Source organism: Salmo trutta, chromosome 27 (genome assembly GCF_901001165.1).
Source record: "Salmo trutta chromosome 27, fSalTru1.1, whole genome shotgun sequence".
NCBI classification, from domain to species: domain Eukaryota; kingdom Metazoa; phylum Chordata; class Actinopteri; order Salmoniformes; family Salmonidae; genus Salmo; species Salmo trutta.
The window spans coordinates 29,091,087-29,104,038 of record NC_042983.1 but is presented as its reverse complement, the minus strand read 5'-3'; the positions used below and the strand labels follow the sequence as shown (position 1 = coordinate 29,104,038).

The 12,952-nt window shown below is 40.2% G+C and overlaps 1 protein-coding gene across 2 annotated transcripts in view; it reads right to left on the bottom strand.

The window, feature by feature from the left end:
* Positions 1-9,253: 9,253 nt before the first annotated feature.
* LOC115164829 (vacuolar protein sorting-associated protein 13A-like) overlaps positions 9,254-12,952 on the bottom strand; it is a 66,199-nt gene continuing 62,500 nt past the window's right edge. For both annotated transcript variants that reach the window (XM_029717669.1, XM_029717670.1), the window contains 4 exons: positions 10,992-11,077; positions 10,779-10,902; positions 10,408-10,482; positions 9,254-10,274 (listed from right to left, as the gene is read on the bottom strand). In XM_029717669.1, coding sequence (XP_029573529.1) covers positions 10,224-10,274; positions 10,408-10,482; positions 10,779-10,902; positions 10,992-11,077 — 336 coding nt within the window. In that variant the 3' untranslated portion in view covers positions 9,254-10,223. The remainder of the gene's footprint in view (positions 10,275-10,407; positions 10,483-10,778; positions 10,903-10,991; positions 11,078-12,952) is intronic.

Sequence of the window (12,952 nt, the reverse complement as noted above, 5' to 3'; positions counted from 1 at the left end):
TAAAATTTTTCAAGGAACAGAAACAGAACTGGGAATGAAAGTGATCCATACTGTTCCGGAACAGAACCGTTATTTGAAAAGCATGGGAACCCGTTAATAACGTTATTTTACGTTCCAGGCATTTTTTGTTCTAGTCTCACAAAAAACACAACAATGCACCTATTCAAAGCCCTCACTCTGTCACTCAGAAACGTTTTCCAGTGTCTGCCTGCAAGCTGAGAATCTTTGACAGTGTGGGTACGTGTTTAGGCTACCTGCCCCTCCCCCATCAGAAGCATAGGATTCTGTACTGATGTTACAAACATGATTCAGAAGATGGGGAGAGAGATTTTTAATTAGCTAGAGAAGAATGGATTAACTTTTTCTATGCTAGTTAAGGATGTTATATGCATTGTTGTAACGTTTCACGTAGGATTTATTAACTACAAAAAGTGTTTAATTCTGGTGCCGCTCTGCACACTCAAGAGCTAGCTACCTCCAAGGACATTCAAAGTTCCTCCATAGAAGCCGCTCCTCCTAGGTATAATTCTGTGGACCTAATTCAGATAATGCATGTCATAACAAGATGCCCAGTGCTTCAAACCTCCTCCTCAACACGCTCTCTTCCCAGAGACCCTCAGTTGCATCTTGGTCCATAGGCTACACTTATCTGTCCATCACGCATGTAAACAACTAGCTTGCCTGCTCTGTCTGCACTGTTTGTTGAAGTACTTTAATGAGACTTGTACATACAAAACTGTTGATTTCAAAGATTAAAAAAAGGAACAGAAAGGAATGCAATAACCCTGTACTTTTTTGTGATTCGAACCGGTTCAGAACTTTATTTTTCTGTTCGGAACAGTAGAATGGAACAAAAAAAAGTGTGGTTCTGTTCAGAATGAAACGATTGGAAAATAATTTTGGTTCCAACCTGATTTGTAGTGCTGTTTTTCTGTCCAGGGTGCTTTGTTAGGTTCAGCATCTATACCATTTGGAAATAGTATCTGAATAAAAACCATCAGATCACTAAAGAGAAAATCTCCTGTACATATATTTTTGAAAGAAAGAAAAGTCTACTCACTGTGACGAGGATGCCAAAGTATTTTTTTTTTACATAAAATATATTTTTCTTGTATCGTCTTTGAAATGGATGACTTGAATTGATTTATCTTGTGTGGTTAGTATAGAGGAAGGAGTTAAGTATAGCACCTTTTGATTTATAAAAAAAAAACTGTAAAACTATGATCTATCTACAGGTTTGGGGAGTAACTGATTACAATTTTGGGCAGGTAACTACAAAAACTAACTGTAATCAGTTACGTTAACACCTAAAATAATGTAATCAGATTAGATACTTTTGAAAAACTAGAAGACTACTTCTTTGATTATTTTAAAATTGAAAAGAGGCGCTAGATTAAGTTTGTTCCACCTGAGCGAGCCTGACCACAAGTCACAGACCACTATGACACACCAAATGCATTCGATGGATACTTTTTGTCTTCTTCTAATGCCTTTTTAAGGGGACAATAATTCAAAAGTATCTGAAAGTAATCAGATTATGTCACTGAGTTTGGGTAATCCATAACTTCAAAAATTGTAATCAGTTTTGGACAGGTAACTAGTAACGGTAATGGATAACATTTAGAAAGTAACCTACCTAACCCTGTCTAACACTCCTCAGTGAGCACTAGTGTGATGAGAGTGCACTTTGTTTTGTTTTCATACATATACTGTATTTATATATTATTTCACTACATCACCATATATCTAAACGGTGAAGCAAGCGTGCATGTTTTAGCCAAGTAATCTGTCCGAAGTGTCTTGCGAGAGGAATAACATAGGGACATTTACCTGAGACTTTAATTCATTTAGGAGCAAATCTTTCCACATAATTAAATTGTTCAGCTATGAGGATTCACCCCTAAGTGTATATATATTCTAACAATAACAGATTTTTGGTCATGAAAGAATTCTGTTCATAAATTATTGTGACTGTTTTCTTATTCAATATGTGCATCTGTCATTTCCTACATTGTTTCTTACAAAAATAAATTCAAAATACATTTGTTACGTTTCAATAAATTGTTACAGTAGTTAAATGTAGACTTTTATTGATATTGATTAATGTACTGCATTGTTGAGGGAGCTAGCACATAAACATTTCACTGAACCTTTTATACCTGCTGCAAACTGTGCCAAATAAAATTGTCTTTGATGTAAACTCTTTATTGGTACGTGTCAGTAAAAAAAAATGTCAAGCAGAACTGAGGGACAGACATATACAGTGCCTATAGAATGTCTACACCTCCTTGAACATTTTTTTCACATTTTGTGGCGTTAAAGTGGGATAGATATAGATTTAATTGTAAAAACAGTCATTGATCTACACAAAATAATCATTTTTCTATATATATTTACATTTTTAATTAATAGGACTTTTTTTTCTCTCCACATTTTGTTACAGCTTTATTCTATAACGGATAAAATAATTATTTTCCCTCAATCTACACACAATACCCCATAATAAAAAATAAAGGTTTTTATAAATATTTGCAAATTTATTGAAAAGAAAAAACAGAAATACCTTATTTACATAAGTATTCAGACCCTTTGCTATGAGACTTGAAATTGAGCTCCGGTGCATCCTGTTTCCATTGAACATCCTTGAGATGTTTCTACAACTTGATTGGAGTCCACCTGTGGTAAATTCAATTGATTGGACATGATTTGGAAAGGCACACACCTGTCAATATAAGGTCCCACAGTTGACAGTGCATGTCAGAACAAAAACCACCACCATGAGGTTGAAGGAATTGTTCGTAGAGCTCCGAGACAGGATTGTGTCGAGGCACAGATCTGGGGATGGGTACCAAAACATTTCTGCAGCATTGAAGGTACCCAATAACATAGTGGTCTCCATCATTCTTAAATAGAAGAAATTTGGAACCACCAAGACTCTTCCTAGTGCTGGCCGCCCGGCCAAACTGAGCAATCGGGGGAGAAGGACCTTGGTCAGGGAAGTGACCGAGAACCTGATGGTTACTCTGACAAAGCTCCAGAGTTCCTCTGTGGAGATGGGAGAACCTTCCAGAAGGACAACCATCTCTGCAGCACTGCAACAATCAGGCCTTTATGGTAAAGCGGCCAGACGGAAGCCACTCCTCAGTAAAAGGCACAAGACAGCCCGCTTGGAGTTTGCCAAAAGCCACCTAAAGACTCTCAGACCATGAGAAACAAGATTCTCTGGTCTGATAAAACCAAGATCAAACTCTTTGGCCTGAATGCTAAGCGTCATGTCTGGAGGAAACCTGGCACCATCCCTACGATGAAGCGTGGTGGTGGCAGCATCATGCTGTGGGGCTATGAGACTTGTCAGGATTGAGGGAAAGATGAACGGAGCAAAGTACAGAGAGATCCTTGATGATAACCTTCTCCAGAGTGCTCAGGACCTCAGACTGGGGCAAAGGTTCACCTTCCAACAGGACAATGACCCTAAGCACACAGCCAAGGCTTCGAGACAAGTCTCTGAATGTCCTTGAGTGGGCCAGCCAGAGCCCGGACTTAAACCTGATCGAACATCTCTGGAGAGACCTGAAAATATCTGTGCAGCAACAATTTAACAACAATTTAATCCATTTTAGAATTAGGCTGTAACGTAACAAAATGTGGAAAAATCCAATGGGTCAGATTGCGCTGTAGTTCTTGCATAAGTATTCACCCCCTTTGTTTAGGCAAGCCTAAATTAGTTCAGCAGTTACATTTGGCTTAACAAAACACATACGTTATATGAATTCGCTCTGTGTGAAATAACAGGGGTTGACATGATTTTTAAAGACTACCCACTCCTCTGTCCCCCATACATAAAACATGTGTAAGGTCCCCCAGTGAAATATAGAATTTCAAGCACAGATTTAACTAAAGACCAGGGAGCTTTTCGAAAGCCTAAAAGGGCAGTGATTGGTGGATGGGTAACAATAACAAATGAGACACTGAATATCTCTTCAAGCATAGTCAAGTTAATAATTATGCTGTGGATGATGTATTAAACCAGACATCACAGATGCATCCTTGTGAACTGAGCTGCAGGGCAGGAAACGTGATTTTAAAACAGCTACAGAGTTCAATGGCTGTGATGGGAGAACTGAGGATGGATCAACAACATTGTTGTGAGTGACTCCACAATAATGACCTTAATGACAGTGAACAAATAAAAATATACAGAATAAAAAAACAAGGCAAAGAAATATACTTTTTGGCCTAAATGCAAAGCTTTATGTTTGGGGCAAATCCAATACAACACATCACTGAGTAACTTCCTCCATATTTTCAAGCACGGTGGTGGCTGCATCATGGTATGGGTCTGCAAAGTCTGGGGAGTTTTTCAGGATGAAAAGAAATGGGATGGAGCTAAGCACAGGCAAAATCCTAGAAGAAAACCTGAATCAGTCATTGGGAAATTAATTCACCTTTCAGCAGGACAATAACCTACAACACAAAGCCAAATCTACACTGGACTTGCTTACCAAGAAGATGGTGAATGTTCCTGAATTGCCAAGTTACAGTTTGACTTAAATCTGCTTGAAAATTGGTGTAAAAAAAACTAAATATTTTTCTTCATCACATACACTGGATAGGTGCTGGTGTTGTTTTACAGGGTCATAGTATTACAGCACCCCCAGAGCAAATGAGGGTTTAGTGCCTTGCTCAAGGGCACAGACTGATTTTTCACCTTGGATATTTGAACCAGTGACCTTTCAGTTACTAGCCCAAAGCTCTAACCACTAGGCTACCTGCCACCCTAGCCATCTAACCATGAGCCCCAACACCTTGACAAGAGTTTGCAAGAATTTAGAAAATAATAAACAGGCAAATATTGCACAATACAGGTGTTAGGGCGGCAGGTAGCCTAGCGGTTAGAGCGTTGGGCCAGTAACTGAAAGGTTGCTGGTTCCAATATCCAAGCTGAGAAGGTGAAAAATCTGCTTTTATAATCTTTACCCAAGAAGACTCACAGCTGTGTTTCAAATATGTATTGACTCGGGGGTGAATACTTATCTAATCAAGGTTTTATTTTTCATTAATTTAAAAAAAGTTAGAATTTTTCGTCCACTTTGACAGTGTATGTTTAGATTTTTTACAAAAAAATGACAATTAAATACATTTTAATCCCACTTTTTAATGCAACAAAATGTGAAAAAAGTTAAAGGGGTTGTAGACTTTCTATATAGGCACTTTATGTACTGTCTAATGTCTTTGAAGATCCTATCATGACACTTTCTATATAGGCACTTTATGTACTGTCTAATGTCTTTGAAGATCCTATCATGACACTTTCTATATAGGCACTTTATGTACTGTCTAATGTCTTTGAAGATCCTATCATGACACTTTCTATATAGGCACTTAATGTACTGTCTAATGTCTTTGAAGATCCTATCATGACACTTTCTATATAGGCACTTTATGTACTGTCTAATGTCTTTGAAGATCCTATCATGACACTTTCTATATAGGCACTTTATGTACTGTCTAATGTCTTTGAAGATCCTATCATGACAAAAAGCGCCAATACCAAACATACCCTTCATTTTTCTGATAATGGCAGAATAATTGAATCTGCACCAGCGATTTTATACCGACTCATAATGAGAGCACTTGCTGACCAAACAGATACATTCTTGAATTACATGGATTACAATGACCCCAAATCAAAAGCAACCCTTTTTTAAAGTATAAAGGTAGCAGCAAACAATTTAGCGTTTCTTAAAATATATACTGTGTGTATGTATATATGTATATATATATTGGTATTAGTCAAAAGTTTGGACAACTACTCATTCAAGGGTTTTATTTAAAAAAAAATCTACATAGAATAATAGTGAAGCCATTAAAACTATGAAATAACACATACGTATCATGTAGTAACCAAAAAAGTGTTAAACAAATCCAAATATATTTTATTCTAAATAAATCACAGACAGTGTCACCAGCACAGCACCCCCACACCATCACACCTCCTCCTCCATGCTTCACGTTGGGAAACACATGCGGAGATCATCCGTTCACCTTGTCTGCGTCGCACAAAGGCACGGCGGTTGGAACCAAAAATGTCACATTTTCCACCGGTCTAACGTTCATTGCTTGTGTTTCTTGGCCCAAGCAAGTCTCTTCTTCTTATTGGTGTCCTTTAGCAGTGGTTTCTTTGCAGCAAATTGACCATGAAGGCCTGATTCACACAGTCTCCTCTGAACAGTTGATGTTGAGATGTGTCTGCTACTTGAACTCTGTGAAGCATTTATTTGGGATGCAATTTCTGGAGGCTGGTAACTCTAATAAACTTATCCTCTGCAGCAGAGGTAACTCTGGGTCTTTCTTTCCTGTGGTGATCCTCATGAGCCAGTTTAATCTTAGTGCTTTTATTTTTAGCGACTGCACTTGAAGAAACGTTCAAAGTTCTTGAAATGTTCCGCAATGACTGGCATTCATGTCTTAAAGTAATGATGGACTGTGGTTCCTCTCTGCTTATTTGAGCTGTTCTTGCCATAAAGACTTGATCTTTTACCAAATAGGGTTATCTTCTGTATACCACCCCTACCTTACAACACAACTGATTGGCTCAAATGCATTAATTCCACAAATTAACAAAACACACCTGTTCATTTAAATGCATTCCAGGTGACTACCTCATGAAGCTGGTTGAGAGAATGCCAAGTGTGTGCAAAGCTGTCATCAACGCAAAGGGTGGCTACTTTGAAGAATATGAACTATAAAATATATTTTGATTTGTTTAACAATTTAGTGTTTACGACATGATTTCATATGTATTATTTCATAGTTTTGATGTCTTCACTATTATTCTACAATGTAGAAAATAGTAAAAAAGTTTGGTGTCCAAACTTTTGATTGGTACTGTATATATATTTTAAGATCTCTCTGTTGTTTATGTCATTGCATACGTGCTGCATAAAAACATGAAAATCGCCAATGAGGAGACACAAGCCCACCCATAAATTTTAAAGGACCTGGCTGCAAATACAGAGTTTCTGCCCCCGCCCCTCTGGAAATCTATTTCTCAAAAGCTACAGATCCCATTCTGTGCATGTGTTATTTTACGCACACATTTTTTTCTACGTAGCTGCTGCTCACACGCCACCTCCCTCACTTTACACACCGTCTTCTGAACCATGATGTAGCCGGATATTCCTGAACAGCTGCAATGAAAACCCTTCAGCGATTTGAACAAACATTCAAGGCCATTATGAAGGCTACAACCTTCTCCATCTGTTGTAATGGATAATGCAGTCACACAAGCAGGACGCAGTCCCTACACATTGAATTGGAGCAAAAACTATCTGTGTTTTGGTGATGTGGTTGCTGCCATATCGTAGCCACTAGCGCCAGCACCTTCCAGCACCTTTCAAAGCTTAATGATTAGTTGATTATATGAATTAGCTGTGTAGTGCTAGGGCAAAAAACTAAACGTGCACCGAGTTTGGGAAACCCTGCACTGTCCACAGTTGCTGAAAAATAACTACTACTTTGACTGCCTGTCTGACTCCTGCTTAGCCAATGTTTGCAATTATGATTAAAAAAAACATTAAATCGCCAATAAGACTGCGTGTCTTGCTTGTGTTTGATATGCTGCCTAAAGAAGATGGCGCCGATAGACATGGCAGCTCTACTTCTAGCTCCTAAGCATTACTGCGTTGGAGCTAGGAACACAAGCCTTTCGCTACACCCGCAATATGTGTGTATGTGACCAATAACATTTTATTTGATTTGCCTAGTTAGCTGCATGTAAACTCCCCACTTAATTTGTGCATTGGGGCAAAAAAAGAAATGCGAAGGGGCCTCCCGAGTGGCGCAGCGGTCTAAGGCACTGTATCGTAGTGCTAGAGGCGTCACTACAGAGTTGGGTTTGATCCCGGGCTGTGTCGCAGCCGACCGGGAGAACCATGAGGCGGTGCCAATTGTCCGGGTTAGGGGAGGGTCTGGCCGGCCGGGATGTCCTTGTCCCATTGCGCTCTAGCAACTCCTGTGGCGGGCCGGGTGCATGCACGCTGACACGGTTGCCACTTGGCGGTGTTTACTCCCGACACATTGGTGCGGCTGGCTTCCGGGTTAAGCGAGCAGTGTGTCAAGAAGCAGTGCAACTTGGCAGGGTGGTGTTTCAGAGGACGCATGGCTCTCGAACCTTCGCCTCTCCCGAGTCCGTAGGGGAGTTGCAGCGATGGGATAAGACTGTAACTACCGATTGGGGAGAAAAAGGGGTGAAAAGTAAAAAAAACTAGAAAACAAGTTTGTATGACCATGTTGATCATGTTTGTTGTGTAGGCTACAACATGTAAATAGCTACATGTAGCCTAACCCCCCCTCCTGATAAAATAACATGAAATCATGCTTAATAGCCTACTGAGGGATGGAATGCAGTAGTTGGAACATGCGGAGTGGACAGCAGCTATGTAAAAAATTCCAACATGTGCAGTGAAATTGACCAGCACTTGCACTTGACCCCCCCAGCTCTGACTCTACTGATAGCTACATTATTGAGGAAAAATGTACTTTCTATGCCTGCGATGTGGTTGTCCCAGCTAGCTATCTTGAATGCACTAACTGTAAGTCGCTCTGGATAAGAGTGCCTGCTAAATGACTAACATGTAAATCTCTATCTGTAGCCACAGCAAATCAGGTTTCCAGAAAATCCAACACTGCTGCCACTCCATTACGCCCCCCCCCCCATTGCCTCAATTCGTCAGGGCATGGACTCTACAAGGTGTTAAAAGCGTTCCGCAGGGATGCTGGCTCATGTTGACTCCAATGCTTCCCAAAGTTGTGTCAAGTTGGGTGGATGTCCTTTGGGTGGTGGACCACTCTTGATACACACAGGAAACTGTTGAGTGTAAAAAACTCAGCAGCGTTGCAGTTGTTGTCGTAAACCGGTGCGCCTGGCACCTACTACCATACCCCGTTCAAAAGGCACTTAAATATTTTGTCTTGCCCATTCACCCTCTGAATGACACACATACACAATGCATGTCTCAAGGCTTAAACATCCTTCTTTAACCTGTCTCCTCCCCTTCATCTATACTGATTGAAGTGGATTTAACAAGTTACATCAATAAGGGATCATAGTTTTCACATGGATTTACCTGGTCAGTCTATGTCAAGGAAAGAGCAGGTGTTCTTAATGTTTTGTACACTCAGTATACACACCCACACACACTCCACTGAAATTAATGTAGAGCAGATAGACATATAAAAACTGCATTCGGAATTGTGTAGAAAAACAACCGTTAGTGATTTAGGTAGAGGTGGAATGGAATAGGGTGAGTCTTGGAACAGAATCATTAGCATCTTGGACTGGACTTCGCTAACAAGCTGATTTTAAAATGCTATATCAACAGTAAAATAATTGTTTAACATATACACATCAAGGCAGTTAAAAACAGTGCTCTGAGTCCCACAATGATACTTAAATTTGGCCACAATATCTTTACAAGCACGTCATTCAGTAACTGTCAATCAAATTGTAATGTGATGACAGAGCTCCATTAGGAAAGTCCCTCAGGCACCCTTCTTTTTCAAAGAAAATATAAAAAACAAACATGTATATTTAGGAAACGGAGACATTTCTGGCACATAATTGTGTACAATCAGAGCAGACAGTAGTGACATTCACACACATAGAAACACATTGTTTTACAGACACACACGGACTGCAACCTGACATGACTTGTCTTCTGATAGAGAAACACACACAGAATGACCCTAAAGCAACCAGGGAGTTCATCCTGAATATGTACCAGGAGCAGAACCTAGACAGAGAGAGAACTGTTTACTCCCACTTCACCTGTGCCAACGACACAGAGAACATCCGTGAGTAGTTTACTGCCTTCGAAAACTCCCACCACGGCCTCTTCTACAACCTCTGGCAGACCAAGCTGGCTTAAGGAAGTGCAAGGAGATATTTCTGCCACATGGTTGTGTACAACCGGAGCAGTGATAGTGTTAGCTAGTGCAGCCTGTGTGTCTGCAAGATGTCCAGACAGTCCGTGTGTGTGTGTGTGTGTGTGTGTGTGTGTGTGTGTGTGAATGAAAGAGCAAGTCTAACCTGAGAGTAAGTAGGTAGTATACTGACGGAGGCACACCCTACCCTTGCGCACACACACACACACACACAATCAGTCAACGTTGTACTTTTGCCATGTCTCAGTGCTGGTTGGTGGCCATATTGGAGTGACCAGTCAGTATTTGTGTAGACTCTCCCTGGCGTCCTCCAGCTTGGTAAGAACCCACTGTAGATAAACAAAACCACACATTTCAATACTAAACCATAGAATTACAGTTTGGTGTCATTTGCTGACAAATATTGTTTGGTGTGTGCAACGACAGCAACAAATGGCAGCAGTTTATGTTATGCTAACCCACCTCGGCTATTTCTGGACTTTTGAAGTTTATAATCTTCCCAAACTCTTTGGCATGAAACACAGACTTTACTCTCTCCTGAAACACATACAGGAAAGTTTTTTTTAAATATTTATTTTAGATAACACATGATTTCTGAGAAATAGGGGGCCGTACTATGATATAATGTAGAGGAACAAACTGTTTGGATGCAAATGAGTGAAGGGGTACTCCCTATGCAGGCGTTTCCAGCTAGAGGGAGATACTTCTTTGGAAACGGGGAGCGGTTTATTCAAATGGTTATAATAAGCAGTTTGGTTAAGATGAGTTTCATTCACGTAGTATCGGGTATTACTTTGTGTGTGTGTATCACTACAATGGGCAGATGAGGATACCTTTGCCTCTATCCGAAGCCTCCTCCCCTCCACGATCATGGGCTTCTTGGTGAACTCGTCAAACAGATACTGCCACTCACAGGTAAGCTGCCCAAATGTGCCTTTGGTCACGAAAAAGATTCCACTGGCGAGACGAGAGATGGAGCCTCAGAACATTCACAGACAGCCATTACAGTCTACATTTAATACTACAAACCCCAGCCAGCCTCTTACCTTTTGGTGATCATCAAGTAATCAGACTCGTTTACTTTGGCGTGAGCAAAGTATCTGTACTTGGCGAACTGTCCATTCTCAATTTTCTAAAAGAGAGGAATTTGCTTATCAGGTTATTTCAACACAATTCTAGAAAATAGGCACACGTCTTCATCAAATTGGACATTTAAACATACGATATGCTAAACTAAATGCTAAGTCTACTGCCGATATGATAAGAGAAATTTGGTACCCTTTTCACACTTCGATTAAAATGGCTTTGGGATGTTCACCATTCACACTGGCTCTGGCAGGAGATCTGATGAGTACCGTTACTGATCTACATTGATCTACATACTTCCCCTACGGATCTGACAATGGCTTGCATGCAGGACACATCCTAGGCTCTGTTTGAATACTTGATGAATGCATCCTTCCTTTCTCCATTCCTTGAAGAAATCCCTGATCTGACATGGTTGGATTGGAGAAAGTTGTGCTACAACAGTTGCTTACACACATACATTTGTGTTAGATCAGTGATAACTTCAAGGGAAGAAGGAAGAAAGGAAGGGTGTATTTTTGAAGTATTCAAACAGGGCCATCATCTTTCCACTTGACTTGTGGACCATCTGTCATGTGACCAGAGATGTCAAACCCCATCTGAATACTCCCCTGTGGTACACTGACTTCTTTACTGAGTCTAACGCAAACCTGTTATAAACCGTTTAACCTTTCATTATCACATGGTAATGAATGTTGATGAAGTGATAAGAAAAGGTTTGGATGAGAAGACGATGTAATAGATGTTTCAGTAGGAAGAGCAGTGTTGGATATGAGTGAAAGACTGTGCATAGCGGCAGAGTAGCCTAGTGGTTAGAGCATTAGGCTAGTAACTGAAAGGTTGCAAGTTCAAATCCCCGAGCTGACAAGGTACAAATCTGTCGTTCTGCCCCCGAACAAGGCCACTGTTCCTAGGCCGTCATTGAAAATAAGAATTTGTTCTTAACTGACTTGCCTAGTTAAATAAAGGTAAAATAAATACAAAAATGACTCTTCTGAAAGAGGGAGGGCCAAAATGCCATGAGGAAGGACTGCTGACTGACCATTACATCACTCCAGACCAATATGGGCTCAAATTACTGGCAATGCACAAACAATACTTACAATGTAATTATAGAGAAACTCAAAACTCAAAACTTTATTAATGTTTCAATGGAACTCACCCAAATAATTTATTGATTGAATTAAAAATCAATCTCCTCTAAATCACGGTTTCACAATTAATGGCACCCTTAAAGATAATTGTAAATAACATCTACCAAAATTAAACCAGGAATTACATTCCACTTATTTAAGTTTATCTAAGTCTTAAGAAACTATATTGAGCCATTACATCACTTCCTGTTTCACTAGGGTATACAAATGAGGTAACACGCATGCAATATTCCTTTGTCATCCAACACTATGAAGAAAACAAAAGAACTGGCAGTTTAAAAGAGACCGATGGTTGTAGACCTTCATAAATCTAGTAATGGCTACAAGAAGGTCCACAAACGATTGAATATACCACTGAGCTCTGTCAGGGCAATTATAATAAAATTCAAAAGATATGGAACAGTTGAAACCTCACAGGTAAAGGACGAAAATGCATTTTGCCCACCAGGATTGGGAGGATGGTGAGAGAAGCAACAAAATCCCCAAGAATCACTGTGAAAGAATTGCAGGCCTTGGTGGCGTCTTGGGGTCACCAGGTTTCAAAAAGCACCATCAGACGCCACCTCCACAACCACAGGCTCTTTGGAAGGGTTGCCAGAAGAAAGCCCTTTCTGACCCCAAGAGACAGACGCAAGCACTTGGACTTTGCTGAATTAGGACTAGAAGAAGGTACTCTGGTCAGACGAGACCAAAATTGAACGTTTTGGTCAGATACAGCATCGGCATATTTGCCGTCGAAACAGGGATGCATACAAGGACAGGCACCT